Raw genomic sequence first — 25,989 nt, 5'->3', positions numbered from 1 at the left:
AAGTGACCTACTAATTTCGTTCTCTATGCTTCTGGCGGTCAACTTTTCTGGTACCCTGATGCCTGGTGTCGCGCGCAAACACACGCGCTCCCAACCTATGGCAGGTCAACGATACGTACCTTCCAATCAAGCTTCATCTTCAACTTTCGCAACACCTCATGTTGTGGTTTCGCGATACGAATTGGCCTTTAAATTAATGAGTTATTGAAGTATACCTGTGACAACTCCAAACTTCTCACTGCAATAACTTCACCTACGGATTGCGACCAGGCCCGAGTGGTCCCATAAGCACATCATGTCCACTCGGAGGACGAACGCGACAGAAGTGCGCGAATCGATCGAAGCCAAAACCGCAGGTACAGACGTCGAGATGAAGGATGCAGGGGACAACGATGTCGATGCCGAAGGCGACCCGGATGTGGATATGGATGCGGAAGGTGACGAGGACGCAGAAGGCGAGGTGGACGATGAAGGCCGCCCCGACATGTATCGTTTGATCCATAACTTGTCGACCTATCTTTGCAGCGTTGAAGACGAGTACGTGTGCCACCTAATCTACAGGTGCGCAATCGCTAACAAAGAATGATTTATAGTGGCGAGCAGCTTGCTGCCGGGTTTCAACGAATTCCCAATCGACGAACTTTACCCGATTATTTCGAAATCATCTCGGAGCCTATTGCATTTAGTACCATCCGGGTAGGCTCACAAAAAGATTTTATGTCCACATCAATTACTGACAGATTCTGTAGGGGAAAACCCAGAAGAAGCAATACAGCTCATTCGCCGAGTTCGTCAAGGATGTTGCGCAAATTTGTCACAACGCCCAGGTTTATAATCGCCCTTCTGCCCCTATATTTGGGGCCGCCGTTCGACTGAGGGAAATTCTCGTCCGTGAGCTCCAGAAGTTGGTAGAGAAAGGACACATCGCAGCAAGCGATACGCAGTTGCCCGATCTTGGTGAGCTCCCACCAGCAGAAGAGTCGCCACCAGCGGAAGACGACGAGGACGACGAGGACGACGAGGACGAGGATGAAGATGAAGACGAAGAAGAAGATGATGATGATGACGACTCCGAAGATGAAGGTGGGCGACATCGCGGACGAAGACGACGTGCTTCTGGGCGCAAAGATCAAGACAAAGACTACGAAGACGATTCGCATAAGCGAAGGGGACGACCTCCGAGTGTGCTTACTCCGAATGAAGCTCGCATCACTTCAATTCTGAAGGGATTGAGAAAGCCCAGGGATGCTGGGGGGCATCTCCTTGTCCATCCCTTTGAGAGGTTGCCGGATAAGGCGGCTGTTCCTGATTACTATACGACAATACAGAATCCCATCGCCCTTGACAACATTAAAAAGAAGGTAAAGCGAAAGAAGTATCAAAACGTCGACCAAGTGCTACAAGATCTCAACCTCATGTTCGAAAACGCCAAACGATATAATGAGGATGACAGTGAGGTCTACAAGGCTGCTGTTGAACTTCAAAAGGAGGCCCAACTCTTGGCAGAACAGGAGAAGGCTAAGCCTGACGACGATTTCCGAGATGAAGACGGAAAGCTGCCTTTAGCAGAGATTCAGTATCACGAGCAATCCTGGAAAGTTGGTACGTGCATTAGAGCATCCTGTACAACAGCTCATCTGTATTGCATCCGTGACTAATAGCAAAATAGGCGATTGGGTTCACATTCGGAATCCCAACGACCTGGCAAAGCCTACTGTGGCGCAAATCTATCGAACTTGGCAAGATAGGGCTGGCCAAAGATGGATTAATGCCTGTTGGTATTACCGTCCAGAACAAACTGTACACCGATACGAGAAGCATTTCTACGAGCATGAGGTGGTTAAAACTGGACAATATCGTGACCACCAGATTGAAGACGTCTTGGATCGCTGTTTCGTCATGTTTGTGACACGTTTCAACAAAGGCCGTCCACGAGGGTTCCCTCATGGTAAGGAGATCTATGTATGTGAATCGCGCTACAACGAGGAGAAATTCACGTTCAACAAGATCAAGACGTGGGCGAGCTGTGTTCCTGATGAGGTACGCGACAAGGACTACGAAATGGACCTTTATGATGTGCCTCGGCGCATGAAAAAGATCCCCAGTCCCATTAAGCATTTACTTCGCGAAGACGCAAAGGAAACAGATGAGTTACCAAAGCCAACATGGGGGAGCCCAAATGCCCCGCCAATCGTTGGAGCCGTGCATCGACGTCCAAGGGAAATCAATGTAAGTGAAGCTTCATTTGCCTTATTGTTTGTCTGTTTTTGTTTGTTGGCCCGCACGCTATGTGCTTATCGGTCTGCCGGCTGCCATCAAGGTTTTATCAGCCAGTGCTGTGCATTACCCTGCCTGCACATTCACATCTATCGTCAGCCGACATTAATCCTGAGCAACGTTTGTGCCTCAGGCTGTGCAGTCAATCGTCGATTTCATTCTTCCATCGCGTGTGTCCACACTCAACTGACAACACCAAGGAATCTCCTCCTCCAGAACCCACACCTCCGCCGCAGGCTATGACAGCTGTCCCGCTATCCGACGCTGGCACTGATGCTGGTAGGCGCGCGTCCATGCTGTCAGTCCCAGGTGCTATGCCCGGAGACCACTCTGCTCGACATCCTTCGATGCCCTATCCTGGGGGCCCATCGCCTTCGCCTATTCCATACAACGCTCATATGACGCCTCATTTTCAGCCAGTTACGCCAGGAGCCCAGCCTCCACAGGTTCATCAGACTCCAGTTCCAATTCCACATCCACCTCACCTTGGTCCTCAGCCCCAAGTGTCTGTACGTCCTGTGCAATACCAGCACCAGCCTCAACATCAACAGACAGGGTATGCACAAAGCTTCGCTCCTAATTATGGGCAGCCAGTGCCTCCCATGCACCAACAAACCCCGATGGGAAACCACATGACCCAAACTTACAACCAAGCGCCTGCTCCTCCTGTTGTGCGTAGCCCTATGGCTCCCACGCCCGGGATGCCCGTGCAAAGCGGCAATGCGTACAACCCACCAAGACCACCAGAAGTCTATGCGCTCCCCGACAGCATGAATGACGCCTTACCGCAAGAGCTCCGCCAGACCTTCCAGCATGACAGTGCTGGGCGAGTCCTTTTCTTCACTGCCCCGCCCCTTGAGAGACCTCACAAGGGAATTTCGCATGAAAGTGCAGGCCTTGGGCACAGTGTCAAGTATCTTGCAGGTCGGAAAGAATGGCTGGCTGAAAGAGAGAAGAAGAGGAAGGAGCGCGATGAAAAGACTGGTGACATTTTTCAGAACAAAATCGAGAAAGACGCGGCGGACGCACACGAGGCTGGAAACGCGATAGTTGCTCAGGCCAGCGATGCCATGGCTAAGTGGCTCGAAAAATATGAGGATGACACTCAGAGATGGACAAACCAAACTGGCCTCGAAGGTTGGCGTGATGCGACAAAAGCCAACAAGGAAAAGGGCGCCGTTTGAAACTGGTTAGTGACGATTGGAGAACAAAACATGGGGATGGGGGTTAAGGCGCCTGGTGTATCCTATTCGAGATCAAGAAGGTGAAGCCAGGTTAAATGCCGCGTGCTAAGTGCAAGGATTAGGAGTAATTGGTTTTCTCTTTATTAATAATCTTTTTTTTTTTAGAGAGGTTGAGTCACTTCTCTAGAGTGTTTGATGGTTTAGATGTGTCTTGGCTATACATTCTTCTGGTCTCCGTATCGATCATAACCGCACACGTGTTAATGGCTTGCGTTCGTCTTGCATGTCAAGATGTCACGCTCTCAAACTTCACCGAAGGGAAATCATTTTGGCCAATGAGCCTAGAACTCGATGATCAATCAATGCATACATTTCTCACTTTAGAACATGCCGGCATTGTTTCAACATTAGTTTCTGTTTTTCTCCAAAAAACATTGATCCCACATCTTGCACTTTATAGTGCCTATATCATTTCTACTCTCAAGTCATGAGTCAAAGCTTGTTTCCGTCCATGCCCAAGCTCGAGCATGACCCATTCATAAACAGCCCATTGAGCGGCATTGACGATGAAGGCCCGAACACTACAAACAGTCAATCCTCGGAAGAAAACACGTGCCCCCCCTTCCCTATACGCTTCTTGTGCAATTTGAAGGGCACCCGCTCGTGAGGTCTGCAGAGGCCCGCTTGTTCGCAAAAGAGGTGATGTTTCGATCAGTTCGCTTAACGTCTGAACCTGAACCCTTGTCTTGATAACATCGAGAGGAAAGACACTGGCCCATGTTACCACACCAGCCAATCCTCCACAGAATAAAACTTTGGCAGCTTCATGTTGAAACGAAGTGCGCTCCTCAGGTTCAGTGGCCAACCAACGAGTGCTCAGCTCATAAGACCAGAAGTAAAAGCCGTACCCTATACTATCTCGTAGAGCAGTCACCGCTCCGCCAAAGTAGAGTCCTCGAACACCTTGATTCCTCCAGATCTGTTTCGTTATAGCCAGGCTTGACATGGGAGGGGAGGCCAATTGAGCTCTACACTTGATGAGCTCGGTGGGTGTGCTGACGATCCAGGTTGCAAGACCTCCCACAGCGCCAGCAATCCATGTATTCCACAGGCTCCCTGATGTCAGGAACACGCTGTTCAATGCGGATTCTGTGCGATTGTAAGAAACAAAAAGCAGAGCGTTGAGGGCGCCATAGCCGAGAATTGGCGCCGCTGTTCCAGTTACTAAAGACGTGTATGATCTGAGGAGACGAGTGCCAAATGATGTGGCTTGGCTAATGGCAGGATTTTCTACTGTTGTCTTCGCAGGAATCGAGCAAGTAGGCAGGACTGCTGCTGGACTAACTTGCTGCGCCTGCCGTCGTACTTTGATAACATCGAGAGGGTTTCCAATGATGATGCCAACCGCACCACTTAGATAGCCAGCCCAGAAATCGGCCGACATGATAAAATTATCTCTTTATGGCTTCAGAGGCGAGAGAAGAGGGTCCGAACTTCTTGCGACTTTACGCTGAGCAATGGTAATAGTACTCAACACGCCGAGGTAAACAAGACCCCAGGCTAAACCGAGTCGTGCAAGAGGAATTCGATTTGCAGCAGCTTGGACGTTAATTCGCTGAGATCGAGTAAGGTATTGCCAATGGGCGAAATGTCCAGCAACTGTAGCAGTCACGATTCCAGTACGATGTTGAGCAATTGCGACTTGGAGAGGGGTCGGTCCAAAGGATTCATGCTCGGCAAGGACATCTCCACCGACCGATCGGCTTTGATCGGGGTTAGAGAGATTAACGCTTGAAGCATGTGTTAGTTACCTATCTAGTGATCCGGGGTTCTTGAGAACTGCAGAGAGGGCAGGTGATCAGCGAGTGGTTGTGACCTACCCTGACGGCGCTGCAACAAGCGAATTTCCAGATATCATCATCCTTGACTAGACAGTGTAAGACTAAAGAATAAGATGAATCGAGAGTAAAAACACATGTCTTGCCACCAGCCCATCATTATTGACTTCCATGATTCTTTTCGTATGGGTTACCTAAGCTAGTGGATCCAGTTCAAAGTCCAAGCTTCTCGGCCTGTGTCAGGGTCGGTCTCGACTTCCGTTGAGGTCCAAGCCAGTGGGTAACAGAAGACTTAACCTTTAAACTTTAGGCGACAAAAATAAGGATCTTGAGAAGTATGGTGTAAGTGGCATGAGTTGGCCTAGTGATTTAGTCTGTCATACTCCAGGCGGTCGACTTTTCTAGTACCCTAATGCTAAGTTAGTCGAAAAGCCGGAAATGATAGAGGCGACTCACGTGATAGCGTGTCTGCCTGCGACCCGTCGCGTTGAGTTACTCATCGCGCTTACCTGCTTATCACTCCTTCCCTTCATCAATTTTTGTTTGGTGGCAAGGGATCTTGCAAACCTCAACAACCTCTCCCTAACCCTTAATAGATCCAATCCGTTCGATATGGGAGCAGCGTAGGTTCCGATGTCCATCTGGTTATTAGTGCGACTTCTAATGTGATATTCAGGTCACCACTTGTGGCAACGCCGCTTGCTGGCAAGAACAAGATTCCGGGCAAGCGAACGCCAACACCTTCCTCAATTGACCGACTTCACAAACCATTCAAATGTCCTGGAGCTGCTGGAAGAAGCCCAGCTGTGGACCGACCATCCCGCAAGCGGAGAAAGGTCGATTATGGCGGCGCCGATGGTGAAGCAGATAGTGACAAACCGTATTCCAACGACGACAGACTTGCGCTCGTCACTCGAGACATCAACCGATTCCCTGTTTATCAAGCAAAAGACAAAGGTTTTGTTTTTCGCAAGGCCTTCGCTGTTCCATTAAAAAACAAGGACAACTCTGGATACAATCCTAATCGTGCTCCTCCTACCCTCGGCCTTCGACAGGGCGCTGTCTTCGTCGCCAAGCCGCTTCACGATCCCAGCGGCGAATTTGCCATTGTGCTTTACGATCCTACAGTCGACGACAAGCCGAAAGACACGCCAAAGGCTATTGAGCCCGCGAAAGCAGAGGCTTTGGAGGAGAAACTCGATGCACCCCTTGTTCATAAGAGTCTTGCCGAGATTTTAGGAATCAAGAAGAAAACGGACGACGAGCACCCTCGGGTTCCGGTTGTCATTGATCCCAGACTCGCCAAGATTCTTCGCCCGCATCAAGTCGAGGGTGTCAAGTTCATGTACCGATGTGTTACCGGCCTGATCGACGAGAAAGCCAACGGTTGCATCATGGCTGACGAAATGGGATTGGGAAAGACTCTTCAGTGCATCTCCCTCATGTGGACGCTGCTCAAGCAGTCGCCTGATGCTGGCAAGTCAACCATCCAGAAGGCTATCGTTGTTTGCCCTGCAAGTTTGGTCAAGAACTGGGCCAATGAGTTGACCAAATGGCTTGGTGCTAATGCCATCAATCCATTCGCCATCGATGGGAAAGCTTCTAAAGAAGAGTTGACACGTCAACTTCAACAGTGGGCAAATGCGACCGGGCGATCCGTAACCCGGCCCGTTATCATTGTCTCTTACGAAACTCTGCGATTAAATGTGGAACAGCTCAAGCATACCAAGATCGGGTTACTATTCTGTGATGAGGGTCACAGACTGAAGAATAGTGACAGCAATACTTTCAATGCTCTCAACAGCCTCAACGTTACTCGTCGTGTCATTCTTACTGGCACACCTATTCAGAATGATCTGACGGAATACTTCTCTCTCACAAGTTTTGCGAACCCAGATCTGCTTGGGACACGCTTGGAGTTTCGAAAGCGATATGAAATTCCGATCTTGCGAGGTCGAGATGCAGACGCTTCAGAAGCGGATCGCAAGAAGGGTGACGAGTGCACTGCAGCTCTACTCAGCGTGGTCAACAAATTCCTGATCCGTCGCACAAACGACATTCTTTCCAAGTATTTGCCCGTCAAGTATGAGCATGTTGTGTTCTGCAATCTCGCACCGTTTCAGTTTGATCTCTACAACTACTTCATCAAAAGTCCTGAGATTCAGGCTCTTTTGCGAGGTAAGGGAAGCCAACCTCTAAAAGCCATCAATATTCTCAAAAAGCTTTGCAATCATCCCGACCTGTTGAATATGTCGGATGATCTACCAGGCTCGGAGAAGTGCTATCCCGATGATTACGTTCCTAAAGAAGCACGTGGTCGTGATCGTGAGGTCAAGTCGTGGTACTCTGGTAAAATGGCCGTGCTGGACCGCATGCTGGCTCGCATCCGCCAAGACACAAATGACAAGATTGTTCTAATCAGTAACTACACTTCGACGCTGGACCTGTTCGAAAAGTTATGCCGTTCCCGTCAATACGGAAGTCTTCGTCTCGATGGTACCATGAATGTCAACAAGCGCCAAAAGCTTGTCGATCGGTTCAACGACCCAGAGGGTGATGAGTTTGTCTTTCTACTCAGTAGCAAAGCCGGTGGATGTGGTATCAACCTCATTGGTGCAAATCGTCTCGTTCTTTTTGATCCTGACTGGAACCCTGCGGCCGACCAACAGGCTCTGGCTCGAGTATGGCGTGATGGGCAGAAGAAGGACTGCTTTGTGTACCGCTTCATCGCAACTGGTACTATAGAAGAGAAAATCTTCCAAAGACAATCTCACAAGCAAAGCTTGTCTTCTTGTGTGGTGGACTCAGCGGAAGACGTGGAACGACATTTCTCTCTCGACAGTCTACGCGAGCTGTTTCAGTACCGGTCAGACACCAAGAGCGATACTCATGAGACGTTCAAATGCAAGCGATGCAAGCCTGACGGCAAGCAGTATATCAAGGCACCAGCCATGTTGTATGGTGACACGAGTACGTGGAATCATTTTGTCAACGAGGGGCTGAAACCTATTCAGGATTTGCTGCTGAGACAAGAATGCGGAGAAGCGGAGGTCTCTGCTGTGTTCCAGTATATTTCTCACTAAACTTGCTTCGCTGTTTCTCTTTTATGATTAATGTTGATGAGGCACGCAAGGCGTTGTTATGGATGCGTGGCTTCGAAAGGATTGCCACATGTTTTACGGAGTTTGATCCACCCATCGTATTAGATGGTCTGAGTGCAGACGTGCTTAGTGGAAGAGCTTCCTCAGATAGACTGTTGAAATGTAAAAGAAAGAAGAAGAAAAACGCTTCGAGCAATTTAGGTCGTGATCCGAGTCACTGAAATTCTACCAAACGTACTGGTAAGATAGTAAGAACAGCGGCGCCATAAGCTTACTGGTCCTTATTCACTTTCTCTTCTTGCAACATATACAGAATGAACTTTACTAAACTCTAAACAAACAATCATTTGGCCTGGCAGCCTGGTCCAAGTAAACTACGTGCCGTTATCCATGGCCGTTGGATGACGATGCACAGTGTGAAATGCAATTTATATCGTCCATGCACTGTTTCTTGGTTGCCTTAGTTGATAAACTTTTACTTCCTTCTCATTTTTAAAGATCAGTCTTCTTATACATCGTCTTGGCTACACAACCACAAACATAAATCGGCAACTTCTTGTGCCAAATCAGACCATCCCATAAATATTAGTCCGAATTCGGCCAACATGTCTTCTAAACCTACAAACCAGTCCTCCGCTGAGTTCACAACTTACTACCTCCAGCGGGCCACACAAGAGCTTTCAGAGGATCTCGACAAGGTTCGCAACGCTGAAGATTTTAAGACCGACTCCGTCCCGTTTCTTGTTCACGCTCTGCAGCAGGGCGCTGGCCTTTTCTCGTCAGAGGACCAGAAGAGAGTGATAGCTGAACCGAAGGGCAAGGAAGAGAATGTGTGAGAGGACTGTACCCGCCAGTTCAGTCATTCTGGGTCAAGCAGCCGAAGATGCTCGACAAAACATCGATATTAAAGACTCAGGGCACCGAAGATCTTTCGGGGGCGCATTCAGCCATTTCCCATTAGACGAGAGCACGTTGGAACACCAATATTCTAGTTTGGCTGACAGAAGCTGGTTCGTCCGTCAGACGACATCAACATTATCGCAGTATTCACGAGTCAGTATTATGTTCATTACGGACAATACTGATGCTCGGTTTAGTTCAGCATTGCGTCAATTATAGGCCGTTTCATCAAGGGGTATCTCAAAGCAGAACTATCACTATATCCCGAACTCAATACAGCCATTCCATCTACACATCGCTTCACCCAAGCCAAACCACAGTAATCCTTCATATCCTCCTATTTAAGTGCACATATACGTCTATCGACTTACTGTTTCGACATGCAGCGTCGTTCGATTCGCACGGCCCATCCCTTAATGGCAAGGACAATGATAATCCAGGCCATCAAGAGTCCGACAAGGCCCATTGTGACGGTATACATGAACATGGCATCGAGGCCGTAATGGATCATGCCATCAACAGTGTCAGTGCTCTGGTTCAAATTAGTTTGTCAACGTGAACTTGCAATACGGTTTAACTTACGCTAGCCATGAAGATAATCCCCCCAGATATGAGTCCGAACGCGGCGAGCAGTTCGGTAGGGGGTCGTGATGGAAGAATGGACTTTGGCGGTTTGAGGAACATCAAAAAGTATGTAAGGCCGCGAGCAAGCGAAGCTCCGAGGAGTAAATTTCCCCACTGCTTGTGAACCATGCTGGACATCATGGTGTGTTGTATGTGTGAGCTCATCATGAGTCCAAGCAGCATAATCACCAAAGCTGGGGTGGGGTTAAGCGACAATTCGTATGTGTCAGGACCCTCGGTCTCGTTTGCGTCTTCGACTGCATGTCGATTTATTAGTTTGATGTCCTGGACAGTCATGTTCAGGAGATTACGGATGCAAGTCGACTCGATGAGCATGCCACACTGGATTTTTCATGGTTAGTCTTTGAACTGTCTTGGGAGATTCGGCAGGGAGCCTACAAGGCCTTGACTTACCAGACCTCCTCCAAGGAAAAGTACAGTGATGGAGATGTGCTCCATATCCTGCGCAGTCCAAGCCCCTCCCCGACCACCAAGGTGCTCCATGAACATGTTGGTAGAGCCATAGAAGAAGATCAAGAAGCTCTCGACGAGCTCAGCAGAAGGACGCCATCCCTGAGAGTATTTCTTAGGACGAACATTCCATGCCCAGCCGAGCTCGCCAAAGCTGCCAGACCAGCGTCCCAGGGTGAAGATGCCCAGCCAGAAGAAGACGCTGCCCTTGATCCAGTGCGCCAAGCCATTGAAAATTCCCTCTCCTTCCTATCGACGATGTGTTAGATTGACTAGAGTTTACTTGGAATTTCTAATAGACAACTGACAAAAAAGCGGCCAAAAGTGGCTATTCCAGTGGCAATCGCGATGGAGCCGAAAGGAAGAATAATGCGATCAACCACCTTATGGCCAATGTCGAGGTACTTCCAGACTCTTGATATTGCAACCTTGGACACATGACGGGCTAAAGTTCCCTGAGGTACAGTGGATGACAATGAAGGCGCTTCCGAGTCTTGGTTGTCTTCGTATTCTTTCCCGGGGTACTGCAGAGGCGATCCCATACCATTGAGCGTCGATACCGAGTCACTCTGTAGCGAAGGGCTGTCTGGCTCGGTGCCTCGTCCGGTGACATCGGAAGTACGGTATGGACGGTCGTCGTGGTAGCCACTGTTAAAAGTTAATTCGGACTCTGGGTTTGGTACAGGTAAGAAATAATGTTCCTCGTTGCTGCTTCCATTCCCTCCATTCCCTCGGAGAGTACCGGCAATGTGACCCACAGCACTCACAAGCACCTGGGCGCAGATAACCCAGGTCACAACCCAGCCAATATTGTGGTGCGCATTACCAGGATACAAGTCTGGGGTCTGGGTGTTGTAGATGACGCCTAGAAAGACTCCCAGAGTATTTGAAGCTAGGAAGACGAATTGTGCAGGCAAAGTAAAGCGAGAACGTGCCAGCGATAACATGACAGCTGTGGTTTGTGTAAGTCGGTGCACAAAACAAATGAAGTAGCATTTAGCTGAGGTGGACATACCGATGGGGAGGATGAATACCCAAGAAATAACCATCAAGGCAATGTGTGTGTAAATGGTTCCAGAATGCTCGGGATGGGCAAAGTAAGTATCAGGATAGTTTTGGTGTTTGGGTGGTTGTGTTGTGTTGCTGCCGTGGTCTATTCCCATCTCCATCTTGCCTGTGCCTTGGCCATGGTTGTGTGCAACAACGACAGGGAAAAGTACTAGCCATAACGCGTTCAAAACCAACGGAGTTATTTTGTTATAGATCATGTTGAGAACACTCCTCGAAACACGGCTTTTTGTTTTGAGAGTCGAGTCAAGACGGTGTCGTAAACAATAATGATATACATTAGTAGTATGTATGTACAATTAGACGCAAACAGGAACAACGTTTATATATGTGTAATCATGCGATCGAACTGGAGTATAGGACCAAAAATGTTTCAAGGAGCCTCGACATGGCATTGATTTAAAACATGATATGGAAACCATCCAAGCAGGGACCGAGCAACCGAAACTGTGTGGGCGTATCCATCTAATGGCAATGAACAAGCCAAGAAATAGCAGAGGCCATCCGAAGGTTCCGAGTTGCTTCATCTCGTCATTTTCATCAATTATGTACCGAAAGAAGAAAAACAACAAATGAGAAAAGTCGAGAAAGAAACCCACCACCTTAATAACTCTTATGCCACTTAGTATGCGGTAAGCAGGCGCGGTAGCTTTGGTGGGGGGGCCCAACGGGGCCGGCCGGTGGGGGTAGGTCCACTACCTCTTTTTAGGGTATATGATGTCTACTGGGTAGCAGAAAAAATGGCCTCCTAAGTCTTAGGGTATAAAAATAAGTAGTCTAAGAACTATATCTTAAGGGGCATAGAGTGACCCACTAATTTCATCTCTTATAGTTCCAGCGGTCAATTTTTCTGATACCCTGAGGGATGTTACCTACCAAGTTTCTTTCTTTTAATTCCGAGTATTCACGGTATTGCGCCTTTTTTAAGCCTGAGATCGACGATCGACATGAATATCAAGCGCACTTATCTTGCCTATAACAACGGCAGGAGCATCATGTATAAATTGGTTGGAGATGAAGTGGGCTATGACCAATTCTCAATGTCCTTAATTTTGTTTTCGTAATTCTAGACAGCTAGGTAGCTAGGTACTTGCTGGAGTTGCTCTACAAAGACTTACTGGCAAGTTTATAACTGAATTCCCAATATATACCCAACACTTCTTCAAGACATTGCTGTCGGGACGTTCACTTACAAGAAGAACTTACTAAAGTTAAAGTGCCGGCAGCATTTGGCGCTAGTATATCATCCCGCTTGTCATGCAACCGAACATTCCGCTGTGGACTACCGGGCCTATCCACTATCTAATCCATGGACAGTCTGAACATTTTTCATTATTTGATTATTATTATCATTATTATTTCCACTTGCTTCAGGTACACGATGTAAGCGACTAGGCTACAATATACTCCGTTTACCAGATGTGAGTAAATCTCAAAGGCTAACAAGCAATGTATATGTCTATAACTTTACGCTATTCTTGCACTCATGTTTGATCACTACCATAGCGTAACGCCCTTTGACATAAGGACCTCCGAAATTTCTTGGCAGCATGCACCTCCGCTACCAAGAAATGGAATCGCGCTTGGTTTTTCCCAAATGCCCCGATGATTCCGGCAGTCCACCAAGACCAACAGATGTCAAAGATCACAAGATACCTTCTTTCAGTCTTTACTACAGTCGTATGACTCAAAATGCAAGGATTGTAAGGTGGAGGACTCTTTGGGCATAACAAGTGGTGTATAAGACCCTGCAGCTTCACTTATTATTGGACACTGATTCTTATGCACACGTTTATTCTCATAAACAAATGAACATCTGGTCTCAACCCATAATGCATTATTAATTTTCTGGTTTTTGTAATGTGCTGGTCCACCACCACGCTCACTTGTCTTGTACTATGAAACATGTTCCAGGCGAAGTATACGTCGTATGTTACTGATGAAGACGCTAGGACTGTGCCTTTCTCCTCATGTTTCATTTTTCTATCACTTCCGCAAGTCTGTTACTGGCACTATCAAGCTAAAAAAATATTGCAGTATCTTTCGTTAGAAAGAAAGCCCGTGTTTATATCATCCTGCAATACGTAGTTACCTAAATGACAGCTACTCAGGCGCTACTGTGCTCGCTATCTAAGCGATACAATGACTGCTTTAGCTCTGCATGGGGATCCTATCGTGTTTACAAGGATGGAGACCTATGTTAATACCACCTGGTCACCTCCACCAGTCAGTCACTTGGTCATGGTTAGGAATAAATAACGTAGTAACAGTTAGGCGACGGAGCGATCCATTTAAAACTGAATGACGATGAAGAAAGATCCGAAGGTGATGCTCTCGTTTCGTTTCGTCAAGTTGCGGCCAAATATCTACTGAAGTCCTGTCACTTTCACCACAACCCACCTCATAGCGACGATCGGCTATCTGCAATCATCCTCCATTTCTCGCCATCATGAGCCACGCGACCCTCGCCCGCCAACTTTCCCAGAATTTGCAAAACACCACCACAAGCAGCTGGATAAAGATCCCTCGGCACATCTTTGTAGATAACTTCGACCAAGTCCATTGCCGTCCACTCCGACCATGATGCGGGGTCGTTCGTCTCTACGTCTCCCGGTCCTGTTTTCAGGGTCCGAATAACCTGTTCCTCCCGCTGTCGTCGGTGTGCAATATATTCTGCAATCTTGGCTGGTCCATTCTCTATGACTGGTCCATGTCCGGGGTACGCTCGACCTTTGAAGAGAGATTTCATCTCTTCGAGACTCCGAATGTATGTGACCAGATCCTCAAAAACAGCTGTGCCCTGGCCGAGGACATTGTCAGCAGTAAACATTGCATCTTCCTCCTTAAACACGAACACGACATGATCGCTGGTGTGTCCTGGCGTATATACAGCTGTCAAGGTCGCGCCCTCGACTTCAAAGCGCTGACCGTGCTTTATGTCGAGCTGTCCGTCGTCGGGAGTGTGCTTGTAGATTCTCGCCTGAGGAGAGGTACTCAGGAGGTCTTTAATACCGCCGGTATGGTCATGATGCCAATGCGTGATTAAGGCAGTGGCGATGGTTGCATTTTCCTGCTGCAGTATCTCGCGAACCGAAATGATCCAAGCCTTGCGCCCCTCACCCGTGTCAATGAGGAGTCGACTTCGGCCTGTGCCAAGAAGGTAAGTGTTTGTACCTTGAAGAGTGAATTTTCCTGGATTGCCGCCCAGTATGCGTATGCAAGTAGGACTGAGACGTTCTACGGCCGGCAGAGCAATGAGTTGCGTTGCCATGATCTTTGAATTGTTGGACTGCTTTATCAGAACACCCGGAAAAAGTCAAGGCGCTGATCGGGAGAGGGTCCGGAGCTGGAAGCCGTGGATCGGAGCCGGGGGTTCGGTGGGTTAAGTGAGGTGATGTGGAGACTTTTTTGAAAGAGTGGCCCAGGAACGGATTGACTTTTTATTCAAATGCGTTTGAGCTCATTTTCAATGTAGAAATCCAATAGCATATATAGGTACCTAGGTAGAGACACTAAAGCACAGGTTTAGGCAAGTCGCTCGGTTACACATACAAGGGATTGAATGGAGAAGATTGGTAAACCTCGGCTCAAGCTGTAACTCAACTCAACTTTTGTGGCAGGTGCTGCATTAGTGGCTGATTGTTTAACTACAACAGCAACAACAAGCTTCCATCGCATCAATAAAGCTTCTGTAAAAAGACCACATGAGTGTACCTGAACTAGCAGCAAGAAATCTGCGCCAAACCTATTTCCTACTTTTGTCCCCGATTTACCTATGCACTTAATGTTTACACAGGCTATTTGTACTTGATAAACAAGAAATACGAATCGTTCTATCTATCACAAGTCACATAACCCAATAACGCGCTTTCCCCAGGTAACTACTAATTGTTCAATCACATTTAATGTTTATGGGGCCTGGCCTAATAAGTAGTATCTACATTAGTAGCTGCATGCTTATCTTATCGCCCTGCATGACAAGGGTGTGATTTTTACGGTTATGATGTACCTATTCCGCCAATCTCAGCCGACAAGGTACGCACTAAGGCAGCCTGCACCTGCTGCAATCTCTCCCATCGGGCTCTCTCCTGCCCTGTCCTTGATATACTTTAAGTTACAGTGGCTTCACTTCTGCGCGCTGGACCATTCTTGCATTTCTAATTCATTCAATTATTGCATTAATTTCAAATAAAACCAGTCAGCTCAAAGATCCTGATCATCATCTCTTCTGTCTTGAAAGGCTGCCGACTAAATCTTCTCTTCTTTTATAACACTCCATTCCCTTCTGTTAATTCAGCCCCTCGACGGAAAAAGACGAGCAATTGTCCGACTTTCGGCCTGTGCCTCGCGATTCAGACCCCCGACGAATAATCAAGAAGCACCGATACAATCGCAATCGAGTTACCTATTGGAACTATCTCCCGTACGATACCATACCCGCTGGCGTCGTGCCTCTCGATAAATTTCGCGTCGTGCCTCTACTCGAGCTACCTTTCATCAACCTTGTTCTACAAGAGCTTCACATCCTCGCCCAGGTTGAGCCCATCACAAAGACTCAATCGCCCATAATGTCTGCACGGCCAACAACTCCGGCATCTCCTAAGAATGTCAGGGTGAAGTCACCGGTCCCTGGGCTGCCTATGTTTGGCTGCGGTACGTCTCCTCGTCTTTTTCGTCGCTTCAATCACCACGAGTTTATTTGTCGTTTTCTGACTGTTCTAGAACACATACAACTCCTCCTGAGCAAGAACCAGGAGGTCATGAACAGTTCTATTACACACTACAAGTTGATTCTCCGCGGAATCTTTGATGCGACACCGATCGTCCCTCAGACCTCGACGTTAGACGGCCGACCCGTCACATCGCTCACCTCGAATTACCTCTGCCTGCAATGCCCGTCAACCGTCACCGAAGAAGAACGCTTGCGGCATGGGACTAAGAAACAGCATCGATTCTGTTGGTTGCTCTCTGCTGCCCCTAGTGCTCTGCTAACATGGCGCAGATGTCGACTCTAGAAGTGGATGCCTTTATTGTCAGATATGTGACGATTATATTTGGGATCCAACCCTCGAGGAGCTACGGGTGAGGAAGATAGGAACGGGTTCTTTTTCAGGTCAGTCTTTCCGTCTCGGGGTTCGCGATTATCGCCCAACCACAACCAGGAAACAGGCAATCTCTGCAAAGATCCTTTTGCTGACCTTGACCGGTTATGTAGGCCGAAAGAGGAAACACGACGAGTTGTTCACAGGTTCTTTCAAGGATGATCCGCGGTTTATTTCTAACAATACGAACACGGCTTCATGCCGAGCTAACGGCCTACGCGGCATCTACAATGCCGGTGCCACCTGCTATCAGAATGTCGTTCTACAGAGCTTCTTGCATAATCCTTTGCTCAGGAATTTCTATCTCAGCGATGGTCACCAGAGTAGCGACTGCCAGGTTCCTCATTGTTTGAGCTGTGCGATGGATGACATGTTCCAAGATTTCTATGCTTTAGAGACAACCAATGGCTACACCGCTGCCAATATCTTGTCGGGGTTCTGGATTTCGGAGAAAAAGGCATTCGAGAATCTTGTAACCACCAAGGAACAAGATGCCCACGAGTTCTTCCAATTCTTAGCTGAGGAGCTCCACGAACGAAACGGAGACGGCAAAAAGCCTGAGATTGGTAGTGAGCATAGTTGCAACTGTATTATGCATCAGACATTTTATGGTAAGATGCAAACAACAACGACATGCCAGAACTGTTCTGGTCAAAGCAACTCTATCCAATCATTCTTGGACCTGAGCTTGGGTCTCGAAAATGTCGTTCAAAAGAAGAGTAAAAGGACAGGACAGAAGAAGCCTACTGTCTCCTTGCAGGATTGCCTGGATGAGGAATACATCAAGTACGACAAGTGCGAGTATCGGTGCAACAACTGCAACGGGACCCAGCAAGCGAAACGACACACCAGCATAAAGCGGTTGCCAAATGTGCTGTCGATACAACTTAAGGTAAGCGATGGTCTTGGGTCAACCACGATGATGCACCACACTAAGGATATCCTAGCGTTTTGAATACAGGCACGGCCGACACGACCGCGCTGCCTCCAAAGTTGATAACGAAGTCAAGTTCCCGCTACAACTCAATATGATGCCCTACACTAATCGAGTTCGGAATCACGACAGCCGAGAAAGCCTTGAGCTAGAGCGGTCTTGTACGTATGACCTACTCAGCGTCGTGGTTCACGTCGGTGAGCTAGACACCGGCCACTACACATCGTACTGTCGAGTCGGCGACCAGGTAAGTTTTGCCAGTATTCAAGATGATAGTACAACACTAACAGATGAAAAAGTGGTTCAAGTTCAATGATCACAAAGTAGAGTTGGCAAGCTTATCCGACGTTCTTGGGGCCCAGGCCTATCTTCTCTTCTATATTATTCGCTCACTAGCTTAAACTGTGTGAACACAACTAGTTCTATATGATAGTGAGAACAAACTATCATGAGCTGGATGGGTGGGAAAGGCGTCAATAGACATGGAACCCAGGCAAACAGAAATCATGTTCATCGGAAACCGACGATTGTAGTTTGATGCATTGCATGGTGCGGGCATTCAGTTTCATTAATACCTGCAGTAGCATAGTGTTAACATAATATTGCACGGTGTCTCCATGTGCTTCTCCGGCTTTCCTCCGCCAGGCGAACTCCTTCGTTTGCGGATAGGCTGGCAAAACCCATTGGCATCTCCGTAAGTTGGATGTGCTGCTTGGTCTAACAAAGTTTCAGTCAGTTGACCGGCCATATTTTTCACGACTCTTCCGGTGGTTCCAATACAGCATGTTTCTTATTCCAAGAAAAAAACTTTGTAGTTCTGTCCTTCCGCCTACTAATCGGATTCATCCGATCGCCAGTCCCAGGTCGAGCTCTCGAAGTTGGCGTAGCAGTAGTAGTGATTGCTTAAGCCTGCATGGGCAGGCTCAAACGTGGTTGGGTAGACTCCGACAGAGCTATAAAGCTTGTCGATGATGGGAGCCATTCGCTCGCCAGTGCAAACAATGACACGGGGCGAATTTGGTTTGATTAGCCAGCGGCCGGTCAGGGCAACTGCGTGAATGGCACGTCAGTACGGAAGAATACTTGAAGATATGCTTCTGAGTTACAAAGATTTCTTCGCCAGACTACATAGTGAGGACTGCTCGGAGGATCATGGTATAACTCACACTTTGTCTGACAATCATTGCTGAAGAAAGGAGGGTCAATAATAACACTGTCCAAGCTGCCCTTCAGGTTATCTGATGACACCGAGTTAGTCGACCGAGCACAGCATTCAGCAGATGAAAGCGACCATACGTGGAAGTTGGAGAGGTCGTTGGAAGTCGTAAAAAATGAATTCAGGGAACACGCTGAACCGGTGGTCATGCTCAAACAACACCAACTTTGGTCGATCTTGGACAGGCCAGAACCTCTATACAACAACGGTTAGTTAACGCATATCTTGTGCACATGCCCTCTTTGAGTAAGGGGGGAAGTCGTAAGGATGTTGCTTACAAGACGGTTCTTAAGCGCAATGAACACACTTGGTGTCGACACCACACCAATTGTTGAACTCGACGATGCACCATCGAGGAGCTGATCGGCCAGGGCAAAGGCAGTTTCGTCCAGGAACTAAATTGCCAGGATGTCAGTTTTTGGGGAGTTTTCTAACTTTTTCTTGTTTCGGATTGTCAATATCATGAAGTTGTCGTCTATCGCTAGGCGCATGTCTCGCGCCAAGAGCACCCAATGCTAGACCAGTACGTAATAAATACCCCATCACTCGATGCAAGATCCTGGGAGTCGACCCGAGAAGCCATCTCCACTGGCGTAGCCAAAGGTGAAAGGCCACTGGACAACAGATCTGCTCTGCGCCTTGTTTTCTACACCTCGTTTTACGTACCCAGAATTGCGATTCGTTCCAGTCCTCCGTAAAGGCGGCCATGCTCAGCGGCTGGTCGTCCACGTCTTCTGCTATGGGGTCCTCATCCTCCGGTTCGACCACCCCGAGTCCGGCTCCGGCTCTGGGGGCGGCGCCGGTCCTCAACTTCTGGAACGTCTTTTCATGGGCATCTTTTTCGGCGTGGAATTCGGCTAACGCGGTCAGGGCGTGACTCGAGAGGCTTCTGCAAACCAACAAAAGTCAGTAAACTGGGGCGGTTCATACAACAAGTGCATCTGAAGCTCTTCTTACATAGGTTCTTCATCATCAAAAGACATCGGAAAGTTGTGGTTGAGACTCTCTTCTTGTCTCGATGTACGACTGAGCGCAAAGATTCAAGATGATTAAGGGTTTTTTGTGTGGGGGTTCGGCGGGGTACTCGTTGCTGCTCTTCTAACGGTCTATGGGAGCTGTAAAAGGGGATATCACTATAGGGTAGTCGGATGTGGATTGACTTCTTTCCTGAACTTCAATTATCTGATATACTTTCAACCCAAAGAAAACCTGTACAATTGTCGGATCTCGCACACCTCTAGTCTATGCGGTCCTATATACACGGACTATTATCGACCTGTCCGCTCAGCCCTTAATCCTCAACTGCCTTTCCAGCATCCATAGCACGCAAAAATCCGATTCCTTTTCTTTACAATTCGTCCAGGACGTGGATGTACTTCTTCTCTTCCCGCTTCTCCTTCTCTGTCGCAGGGGGAAGATCGTAGTAGTTCTGGCTTCGGAATCCTTGCTGGATAGGGGTTAGTTTATGCGTTTCAGTACGACAGTCAGCAGCACTCACCAGATAGTGGTAGGTGAAGTTGATGATGTCACCAGGCTCGATGCCGAGGTCCTTGAAGGTCTTGGCCTTGGGGTCGATGACTTGGTCCAAGAACTCTCTCTCAACCTCATCAGCTGACAGAGTGTGCCACCAAAGCACCTTGTTCAGCAGCTCAGCAACAGGCTTCAGAATAGCCTTTGGCACGTTAACGTGTCGTCTCTGCTTGTAAATCTCCTTGTCAACCATAACAGAAATTTCCTCCATGCTGTACTTCTTGGGTCCGTAAAGCTCGAAGGTCTGTCCAGCAGTGGTGTCGTCGAAGAAGATCTTCTCGAGAGCAGCACCGACATCAATGGACTATGGCTGTTAGCAACCGGGCACTGGGCGATCAATTTCACTGCAACTTACATGAACGGGGTAGAACTTCTCTTGCATGTTGTTGGAAGTGAAAAGGTTAGTAACACCAGCCAGCTTCAGCAAGAGGTTGTCCTCGAAACCAAAGATGGGGGCAGGGCGGACGATAGTGGTCTCTGGGAAAAGGTTGCGGGCAACCTCCTCGGCTCGGCCCTAGATGTTTGATCAGTCTCTCCTCCTTGGTAAAGCTGGGCTTGTACAAACCTTTGTGCGATAGAATTCCGAGGTGGACTGAGAGTTGGCACTGTGGGACGAAACGTGAATATATCGGTCGACATCATACTTGCAGACAGCCTCAACGATTCGCTCGGTACCCTCGACGTGCACATCCTCCAAGGAAAAGTTCCTGGCGGTCATTTAGTTTCCCTTTTTTCCCTTTGATCCCTGCTATAACAACATACTTGGTTGGATAATCACGGCCGATCAGGTTGAAAACAGCATCCGAGTGTCGCACACTGGCTTCGATTGAAGGGGTGTTTCGAAGATCGTGCTCCTAAGTACGAGGTTACTGGAAAGTTCCTGACGGTATTCAATGTATTTGAGGCGTACAATGAAGACAACACGGCCGAGATCTCCAGTGACCTTGAGATGACGCTTGGCCATCTCCTCACGGTAGGGAATGACGACGGTACATCCCTGGCGAGCTGGTACCCGTGTTAGTATTCCAATTGATCATCTCCCACTACCAAGATCCAATACGAGGTTGGCTCACCCAGTCGGTTGACAATGTATCGTCCTAGTTGGCCAGTTGCGCCAAATACGGTAACGGTATGGCCTGGTTGCTCTTCGTTAGTGTCGTTCGCGGTCATTGTAGCTCGATCGTCGTACCTCCAAGGGATGAACTAAATAAAAAATGTGATTAGAGACAGGCTCGACAGTGCCAATGGACCATGGTTCAGCTTACCGGCCACCCTCAACACGCATGATGGGCTTGCCAGTTCGAGTAATGGAAATATCGGAAAGGAATCGCTTGCCGGCGACATTTAAAGCAGCCTTGCGGGCTACCCGCGCAGCAAGGAGAGGCGAAGCCATTGTTGCGAATATACGGGTTGCGTGACAAAACGCTGCTGTGCCTCGCAATTGGCCGTAGATCGTCTCGTCTTCAGTACGTAGGCAATGTTTGGTGATACTAGCCAAGGTAGAGCCTCGGGGAACGGTAATTGTAGATCACGTGACTAATCACTAAAATCTTACAGCTTGTCATTGGCCATTCTTTTTGGGGTGGTCTTCCAAAAGCAAGAATGGTCCGTGCTTCTCCATGTTGCGACAACCAGGCTGCCTGATAGCCTCATTGATGAGCTAAGGACCTCCATCCCTCTATCTCCACTGCAGTAACTATCAACCTTCACGTATCACTTTCACCGATCACCGCGACGACTTCCAAACGACATCACGACAAACTGAACTGAACTTCGATATTTAGTGAGGCTCTTTTAGGAGAGACCAGCCCTGGTTCAGCAAGATATACTCTACGAACCGAAAGGGCAGGCAAGCTAGCTAGCTGTGCACGTCACCCATATTCCCCGATTCTACCGACACCACATACACAACAGCCAACATGAGTAACGACGCTATTGCCGACTTTCTCTCCGAGCAGAGAGATGAAGCTCCTGAAGAGTTGCAGCCTCTCATTCTCGACTTCGAGAACTTCTGGGAACGAAAGCTCTGGCACCAACTTACTGATGCCCTCGTCGATTTCTTCAGCCATCCCGAGAGCGCCCCCCAAAGGCTACAATTCTACAGAGTCTTTATTCTCAAGTTCGCCGATAAAATCAATCAGTTGAAGCTTGTGGACCTAGCATTGAAGGCGGCAACAGAGTGCGATGGTAAGGCCCCCATGTAATATGCCTGGACTCAGCGGGTTGCTAATCGATGATGTTTGGTTGGTATAGAGGACGAGGAGCGCCTTTCCTTCCTACAATCGGTCGCCAAGAAGGTTGACAACGAGAATTCTCAAGACGCATACGTCTTCGCTTTAGTTGCCGTTGCCCAAGCAAAGCTAGACTTGGAGGAACTAGACGGAGCGCGTAAGGATCTCGATACAGCCGAGAGAATATTGGACTCGTTTGATTCTGTTGAGAATGTTGTACACGCTGCTTTCTACGATGCAAACGCTATCTACTACCAGGTACGAATACTAAACTTCCGACTCTGGTCTCAGAACTTGGGATGCCTCCATGAAACCCCACTAATGCCCCCTTCAGCGCAAGATGGACTTCTCCAACTACTACCGCACCGCCCTTCTCTACCTTGCATGTATCGATATCAACGAGCTTTCTCCCGAGGAGCGACACAAGCGGGCTTATCACCTCAGCATTGCTGCTCTCGTCTCGACCAGCATCTACAACTTCGGAGAACTTCTCCTTCACCCTATTCTTGACGTCCTCGCCAAGAGCGAGCACTCTTGGATGCGAGATCTGCTTTTTGCCTTCAACCGTGGCGATCTTGCTGCTTATGATCAACTGTCAGATCGAGTCGATACCCACAAACTTCTTAAGAGCAACTCGACGCATCTTCGCCAGAAGATCTACCTTTCTGCCCTCACTGAGGCCGTCTTCCGTCGTGCTCCCCACGACCGCACCCTCACTTTTGCTACTATTTCTCAGGAGACCAAGGTTCGTCCAGAAGAGATTGAACATCTCATCATGAAGGCTTTGAGCCTTGGCCTGCTGCGAGGCACCATTGACCAGGTAGATGGTGTTGCGCAAATCACCTGGGTTCAACCCAAGGTACTCGACATGAAGCAAATTGCCGCAATGCGTCAGCGACTACTTGACTGGGACTCAAGCGTCAACCAACTCGGTAACTGGATCGAGTCGGCTGGCAAGGATGTGTGGGCCGCGTAGGACATGCAACCGGTAAGAGTGTTTGGAGGGGTATAGGACAAACAAAGCGAACCCATGTGTACAGTATAGACAGATAGAAACTTCTCTAGTGGTAGATGACGGCATTTTACCCAGAGCAAGACTCTTAATTCTGAAGTTGGTCTATTCCACACCCAGTATCAGCCACTTTACGAAGCCCAAAAACAAATCCTGCAGTTACGCAGATTCTATCTCCTATGAATGCAATATCTTACAGCCAGTCAGTCCACCTGCTGTTTTTTTTTAAGCAGTGACCTCTCCAAAAACGTTGACCATGCCCACGAGCCAAGCAGGCCACCAAAGACACCAAACAACAACGGGCGTGTACATACCCCAAACATTCCACCCGAAGCTCGCCTCCTTTAATAGGTCTGCTATGCTGATATCCCAGAATTGGGCTGCGACATACACTACCGTGGGCGGGGCCACAAGGTTAAGCAACCCAGCCAAAGACCAGCGCAGGGCTGGGTTCTTCACAGGCTGGACAAAGCTCAGCGGGCTAGAGAGCACCCCGACGAGAAAAGCGAGAGAGAAATTGAGGGTAGCCAGAGTCGAGAGGCACATTCCGAGAACGAGCAAAGAGAAAGACTTTGTGAGCTGAAAGTGCTGGATAGTAGGCTTGGTAAACAGTGCTAAGAGGCGAGAGATGGTGAAGGGAAGGATGGCGGACACGATGGAGAAGCCGGCAAACGCAGGAGAGAGCAACTATACATTGTCAGTACTATATTTCGGAGCGAGTCAGTAGATATACTTACGCTGGCAGGAAGATGGTTGAAGGTGTATAGAGGCATGGCTGCGAGGCCCTGGCAGACAGCAACAACACCCAGCGGAACGAATAGATCTCTTCCGGCTTGCGTCGTATCGACAGAGGTGACCGATTTCCTTTCCTTAGACTTCTCTGTCGCTGGCGACTGGCCGCTCTTTACCCAGAGAGAGATAGCCATGATGGTAAAGTTGGCGGCAATCAGCATGGCACTTGGAAGGTAAGTTCCAATACTGACAAACCGGTCGGTCTGCATCAACAAATAGAAGAAAAAACTTTGGTGCAGATGCTCAAGCAAGTTGTTCAAACTCCGGAATGAGCCCTCAATCACACGGCCCATGGCCATTTCGTCATGCCATCCTTCGCCGTAAGGCTGAAGAGTAACGGCGTCAACGTGATAGGGAATAAAGCTGCTGTGAGCACCTGCTGAGTAGCCGAGGCCTTGGTTAATCATACCACGTAGCATAGTCTGAAGGCGATCGGGGTACGTGCCCGTGTGCTTTGTCATCTTCTGGATAGAAGTGCTGATGCCCATCTGGCCACCAGCAATATTGACTATAGAATTAATAAGATCGAGGTTGGGAAGCTGTCCATTGGGTCCGTCGTAGATTATGTGCACAGACTTGAAGCTTTGCTCTTGTGGGTAGTCGATAGCAAGAGCACCTTGGAGAGCGCCGGACTTGAGAGGTAGGGGGGCCACAAGGTCAGGGTTGTGGGCATCATGGTATGCGTCTACCCAAGCCTGTGTGCCTGTCTTGCTATCGGGCGGGAACACGAGAATGATATCTTTGGACCACAGGGACCAGCCTGTATTTGTTAGTCCCTCTTTCGTTTCTTCCGTGCCTTTCAGGGGCACATACGTTTAAAGTAACGGGCAAGAGTTAAAGCGAGAGATACGCCGTTACGGTTAAGCTGCTCCTCAACGTTTTTCCATGCAGCAACCAAGACTATAGCTTCTGTAGCATCACCGCGGGGAGCTTGTAAGATAGCATAGAGATTTTGCCCTGAGTACTCATGGCCAGCCGAGTTGTAGGTGTAGTTCTGACGTCCAACCTTGAGTCCGACACCGGTCAGAATCTTATCCAGCCTATCGTTGACCCTAATGCAGCCAGCTGTGTTAGCATTGAGCTAATCGAATCACTGCCCGAGTTCAGAACGCACTCGTAGTTGCTCTTGTTGACAACATCATCAACCTCGTGGCGGTATGCGCGGAAGATATTTTGTTCGCTTCCTCCAAAGTACGTGTGGACTTGTCCAGGCAGCAGAGCGTTCTCCGAGATATATGTTCGCCGCGAGTATTCGTTCAGGGGTAGAAGAAACAGCCAGATAACACCGATGGCGATACAGAAGAAGGACAAATAAGGAGGTAGCTTCAGGATACGAGGGTCGCGACGTAGCGAGAGCGCCGATGCTATGGATGAATGAATGCATTAGCGTGGAGTGTTCTCAAAGCGTAAGTCTTTCTGTATTCAAGTAGTACTTACAAAGAAGTCGCGACATGATCGAACCAATGTTTATGCGACTCGAGGCTTAGTCTCATCAATAATTAAAGGTTGAGGTTGTCGTGAACATGAGGATCCATTCAATCATTGAAAAGGTACGTACCTTCATGACAGCTTACCTCTTGCGAATAAAGCTTCCGAGCCAGGGGGCCTGTATGCGGGGCAGACTATGCAGTTACCGTGGGTCGTGTCGATCTAAGTATGTTGTAAATTCAACCTACCCATGGGTAGCAGAAGAATTGACCGTTAAGCTT

General features: G+C 48.5%; 11 protein-coding genes across 11 annotated transcripts; 5 read left to right on the top strand and 6 right to left on the bottom strand.

The window, feature by feature from the left end:
- The first annotated feature begins 42 nt into the window (after positions 1-42).
- EDB82DRAFT_507825 (uncharacterized protein) lies at positions 43-3,832 on the top strand. Its single transcript, XM_025728125.2, has 5 exons — positions 43-537; positions 594-696; positions 750-1,602; positions 1,670-2,229; positions 2,478-3,832. The coding sequence occupies exons 1-5, from the start codon at positions 296-298 to the stop codon at positions 3,459-3,461; spliced, it is 2,742 nt and encodes a 913-aa protein (XP_025582523.2). The 5' UTR covers positions 43-295; the 3' UTR covers positions 3,462-3,832.
- On the bottom strand, positions 3,594-5,003 carry EDB82DRAFT_253305 (mitochondrial carrier domain-containing protein). The gene has a single exon (XM_025728124.2). It carries the CDS (start codon positions 4,903-4,905, stop codon positions 3,925-3,927), a length of 981 nt encoding a protein of 326 aa, XP_025582522.1. The 5' UTR covers positions 4,906-5,003; the 3' UTR covers positions 3,594-3,924.
- A 908-nt stretch (positions 5,004-5,911) lies between these two features.
- EDB82DRAFT_527485 (P-loop containing nucleoside triphosphate hydrolase protein) lies at positions 5,912-8,382 on the top strand (the record flags this gene model as incomplete). Its single annotated transcript, XM_025728121.1, has 2 exons — positions 5,912-5,922; positions 5,976-8,382. 2 exons carry the CDS (start codon positions 5,912-5,914, stop codon positions 8,380-8,382), a joined length of 2,418 nt encoding a protein of 805 aa, XP_025582520.1.
- Positions 8,383-9,005: 623 nt separating this feature from the next.
- EDB82DRAFT_527484 (ribosome-assembly protein 3-domain-containing protein) lies at positions 9,006-9,361 on the top strand (the record flags this gene model as incomplete). Its single annotated transcript, XM_025728120.2, has 2 exons — positions 9,006-9,230; positions 9,278-9,361. 2 exons carry the CDS (start codon positions 9,006-9,008, stop codon positions 9,359-9,361), a joined length of 309 nt encoding a protein of 102 aa, XP_025582519.2.
- Positions 9,362-9,627: 266 nt separating this feature from the next.
- On the bottom strand, positions 9,628-11,663 carry EDB82DRAFT_478117 (uncharacterized protein; the record flags this gene model as incomplete). Its single annotated transcript, XM_025728119.2, has 6 exons — positions 9,628-9,637; positions 9,672-9,832; positions 9,883-10,266; positions 10,339-10,644; positions 10,704-11,347; positions 11,411-11,663. The coding sequence occupies 6 exons, from the start codon at positions 11,661-11,663 to the stop codon at positions 9,628-9,630; spliced, it is 1,758 nt and encodes a 585-aa protein (XP_025582518.2).
- A 1,990-nt stretch (positions 11,664-13,653) lies between these two features.
- On the bottom strand, positions 13,654-15,064 carry EDB82DRAFT_252901 (beta-lactamase-like protein). Its single transcript, XM_025728118.2, has one exon. It carries the CDS (start codon positions 14,732-14,734, stop codon positions 13,865-13,867), a length of 870 nt encoding a protein of 289 aa, XP_025582517.2. The 5' UTR covers positions 14,735-15,064; the 3' UTR covers positions 13,654-13,864.
- A 779-nt stretch (positions 15,065-15,843) lies between these two features.
- Positions 15,844-18,091, top strand: EDB82DRAFT_252971 (uncharacterized protein). The gene is made up of 6 exons (XM_065607321.1): positions 15,844-16,116; positions 16,186-16,419; positions 16,466-16,576; positions 16,679-17,457; positions 17,513-17,746; positions 17,799-18,091. Exons 1-6 carry the CDS (start codon positions 16,032-16,034, stop codon positions 17,898-17,900), a joined length of 1,545 nt encoding a protein of 514 aa, XP_065464097.1. The 5' UTR covers positions 15,844-16,031; the 3' UTR covers positions 17,901-18,091.
- Positions 18,092-18,170: 79 nt separating this feature from the next.
- Positions 18,171-19,698, bottom strand: EDB82DRAFT_559085 (putative N6-adenine methyltransferase-domain-containing protein; the record flags this gene model as incomplete). Its single annotated transcript, XM_065609714.1, has 6 exons — positions 18,171-18,549; positions 18,666-18,737; positions 18,796-18,910; positions 18,994-19,110; positions 19,382-19,604; positions 19,673-19,698. The coding sequence occupies 6 exons, from the start codon at positions 19,696-19,698 to the stop codon at positions 18,332-18,334; spliced, it is 771 nt and encodes a 256-aa protein (XP_065464096.1). The 3' UTR covers positions 18,171-18,331.
- Positions 19,699-19,894: 196 nt separating this feature from the next.
- EDB82DRAFT_507770 (uncharacterized protein) lies at positions 19,895-21,799 on the bottom strand. Its single transcript, XM_065608798.1, has 9 exons — positions 21,511-21,799; positions 21,435-21,448; positions 21,319-21,381; positions 21,156-21,250; positions 21,008-21,099; positions 20,811-20,952; positions 20,601-20,759; positions 20,214-20,549; positions 19,895-20,162 (listed from the first exon to the last, which is right to left on the bottom strand). Exons 1-9 carry the CDS (start codon positions 21,636-21,638, stop codon positions 20,064-20,066), a joined length of 1,128 nt encoding a protein of 375 aa, XP_065464095.1. The 5' UTR covers positions 21,639-21,799; the 3' UTR covers positions 19,895-20,063.
- Positions 21,800-23,585, top strand: EDB82DRAFT_507767 (uncharacterized protein). The gene is made up of 3 exons (XM_025728115.2): positions 21,800-22,432; positions 22,499-22,734; positions 22,811-23,585. The coding sequence occupies exons 1-3, from the start codon at positions 22,165-22,167 to the stop codon at positions 23,450-23,452; spliced, it is 1,146 nt and encodes a 381-aa protein (XP_025582514.1). The 5' UTR covers positions 21,800-22,164; the 3' UTR covers positions 23,453-23,585.
- EDB82DRAFT_507765 (Gaa1-like protein) lies at positions 23,586-25,808 on the bottom strand. Its single transcript, XM_025728114.2, has 5 exons — positions 25,718-25,808; positions 25,395-25,644; positions 25,094-25,332; positions 24,226-25,040; positions 23,586-24,175 (listed from the first exon to the last, which is right to left on the bottom strand). Exons 1-5 carry the CDS (start codon positions 25,731-25,733, stop codon positions 23,714-23,716), a joined length of 1,782 nt encoding a protein of 593 aa, XP_025582513.1. The 5' UTR covers positions 25,734-25,808; the 3' UTR covers positions 23,586-23,713.
- Positions 25,809-25,989: the final 181 nt, after the last annotated feature.

The sequence above is a fragment of the Fusarium venenatum genome, assembly GCF_020744135.1.
Source record: "Fusarium venenatum strain MPI-CAGE-CH-0201 chromosome Unknown EDB82scaffold_3, whole genome shotgun sequence".
NCBI lineage: Eukaryota > Fungi > Ascomycota > Sordariomycetes > Hypocreales > Nectriaceae > Fusarium > Fusarium venenatum.
This window is presented reverse-complemented; position numbering and strand designations above follow the sequence as displayed.